The sequence below is a fragment of the Aplysia californica genome, unplaced genomic scaffold (genome assembly GCF_000002075.1).
Source record: "Aplysia californica isolate F4 #8 unplaced genomic scaffold, AplCal3.0 scaffold01012, whole genome shotgun sequence".
NCBI classification, from domain to species: Eukaryota; Metazoa; Mollusca; class Gastropoda; order Aplysiida; family Aplysiidae; genus Aplysia; species Aplysia californica.
Genome location: NW_004798282.1, coordinates 195,473 through 198,218, shown reverse-complemented (window position 1 = coordinate 198,218; position 2,746 = coordinate 195,473). Strand labels below are relative to the sequence as shown.

Below are 2,746 nucleotides of genomic sequence, written 5' to 3'. Positions count from 1 at the left end.
CTCCTGCCCCGCCCCCACCCTGGTCCCGTAATTATCCTTCCATTCCTTCTCCTGTCCTGGTCCCCCACTCCTCCTCCACTCCCCACTCCCCGCGTCGGTGGCCCAGTGGTTAGGCTCTCAGACTCGTAACCGTAAGGTCGTGTGTTCGAATCCCGTCAGGGACCCGACATAATGTACTTGGGAAAGGCACTTTACACGAAATTTCCTCACTTTACTGAGGTGGGAATGGGTACCCAGCTATAGACTGCGAAAGATCTTGGCATTTTGCTAGAGATTAAGCGCTGAATCAGCTAGCTGCTTGCACTGTAGGCTCCCCAGAAAGCTGAGAAGCTTGAAATAATGTTTTCAAATGCGTCGTTAAAAAATATAATATTGTGTGATTTTATTTTGATTTAATGAATAGTAAAAAAAAAAAAAAAAACACATTCTGGGCCGAAACGTGATATTTCGTTGTTACGAAAAGAAATGAAACAAACGATGACTACAGTGCAGACTGGAAAAACAAACAATGGAAGAACAGACGGAATCAATATTGTGAGAAATTTCTCACAGAGGCCGGCCGAGCCAGCCCTGGAGTGGAGACCATGAGTCCCCTTATCGGACTCATCGGCTGTTCTGGGCGAGATAAGCCGGACTGCAACAATCATCTCTACGTTGCTCAGGGGGGGCTGTCGTGGCCTAGATGTTAAGGTGTTCGCCTCTCCTTCAAAGGTCCCGGGTTCGAATCCGGTTAGCGACGGGAAAAAAATCTTCTCTAAAATTGTCTCCTTTCACCTCCTTTCCTGCTCTCCAACAATGTTCTGTGTTCTGCTTTAGTATTCACTTTCTGCCCCCATCCCCTCACCTCCTTTTCCCCCTCCTCTGGGATCATGACTCCTTCTGCAGCCTTTCTACTGCTACTCCTTGGCTCCTTCTCAGTGCTGTCTTTCAGCCACACCCCTCTGATCTTCAGGTAGAAAACATCTACACCTAACCTTTTCGGACAAGGGCGAAAAATCTCGGAGATCTCGTGTGCAAGTTGCGCACGTTTAAGATCCTTTTGTGGTCTAAAATCAATAAGAGTAAGCTTCGGCCGCCACTCGGGCAAAATTCAAAATATCCACTCCAACCGAAAATGTTTAATTAATGTGTCCCGCGCGCTCATATGACCTTTTGCAGTTGCGAGCGCCGTAAAATACTTACCATTAGTGTTGCGCAACACTCGGGCGTTCCTTTCTCTGTTACTAACTCACAGGGCGAGACAAAGGACATATTTTTTTTTATTGAGCATGCTGGACTAGGACATGCAGAGCAGAAGTCTGGAAACCTGCAGCTGCTCAACCGAGGGCTAATCTGGCGCGATAGAGACGCAACGCTTCACAAGACAAGGCTAGGACTATTTTTGATAAAGAGAAACCCCGCCAGCCACCCCCCCCTTTTCCCCCCAAACCGGAAAAAAACCCCAATCAACTGTAAGTGAATGCTGAAGCCGATAGGAATAATTGTCATGAACACACGGCCTACTCTCAGCTCAAGTGACGTTTAATTTTATTATATTTTTTTAAGACTCAACAACAGGCCCTGATCTGGTACCGAATTTCTCCGCCGCCATGTTTGTTTACCGTAAGCTCCTGCCGTCGTCATGGTGACAGAACCGGGGACTACATTCCTCCCCGCGCGCTTGCAGTGGAGGGAGCAGCAGCTGATCGTCATCGCCGAAGAACGGGGGTCACGTGAGAGGGACCAGCCAATCACAGGCCGGGGGTTCTCGGATATCTTTCAATGACGACATCTCTATGGCGACGTTGATATCTAGAAATAGTGCTGGGCGGGCAAAGTTCCTGATTGTTGAAAGCTAGGAATCGTAGGAATCGACTCCGAACCCAATTATTATTACGGTACTTACTTTCTAATGATGTGATTTCTTCCGTGGGTTACCTGGTTGGCTCCGAACTTCTTCGGGGTTTAGGATAAATTTGATTTCGGAACACTACGAAGCATCAACTTTTATTTTTCGAAAAGAAAATTATAAAGGAAAAGAAGAAGATTTTAATTATTAAAGTAACTGGTAGTGGTAGCCGTTGGTTTACGTAAAGAGGAGTCGGAACTTTTAAAAACTAATTGTGGATGGAAATCGGTTCCGGAATCGATCCTTCGCCCAGCTCTATCTAGAAAGCTCTGTGGTAGCGGTGGCGGCAGCGGGTACTGTGGCGTCTTGGTGCAGGTTTTTGGAGACGGAAGCGGAGTAGCCTTCTATCTCTTGTTTGTGCTGCTGCTGGTGGTAGTGGTGGCTGCTGCTGTTCTTTTCGCGGACTGCTTTTACTGCTTACTGATTCCAGAATTCTTGAAGATCGTAGGGGCCCTCTGTGTGTGATAGTGATAGAGAGCCTCATCATCTGATACTTACTTTACTTTTGATACAAACACACTAAAAAAATCTCCTCACTGTTGTCCAGAGAGCGCGATGATGATCGACTTCAAGCTTCCACTTGCTGCTGTTTTGGCCCTGTCAGGTAAGGTTTTCATCTTTAAATCTGACCCCCCCCCCCCCAAAAAAAAAATCAAACCTTGAACGACACTGCAAGGAAAAGTTACGTCACACAAGGCGAACAGACATAGTTATTTGGTCTCACGGCAGCTGAAGTAAACAGGTGCTTCATTTCCATGTTTTTTCTGCTAAGTTTAGGTGTCTGTTTGTCTTAAAATGAACGGTACCCCTCTTGTTCGGTCAGAATCCTCTTTTTTTCTAACTCAAAGATATCGAATA

At 46.4% G+C, this 2,746-nt stretch overlaps 1 protein-coding gene across 1 annotated transcript in view; it reads left to right on the top strand.

Moving 5' to 3' along the window:
* Positions 1–2,111: 2,111 nt before the first annotated feature.
* Positions 2,112–2,746, top strand: part of LOC101844962 (basement membrane-specific heparan sulfate proteoglycan core protein) — a gene marked incomplete at its 5' end in the record, with an annotated part of 33,661 nt that continues 33,026 nt past the window's right edge. Inside the window, 1 exon segment of the mRNA XM_013089664.2 lies at positions 2,112–2,492. Coding sequence (XP_012945118.1) covers positions 2,444–2,492 — 49 coding nt within the window.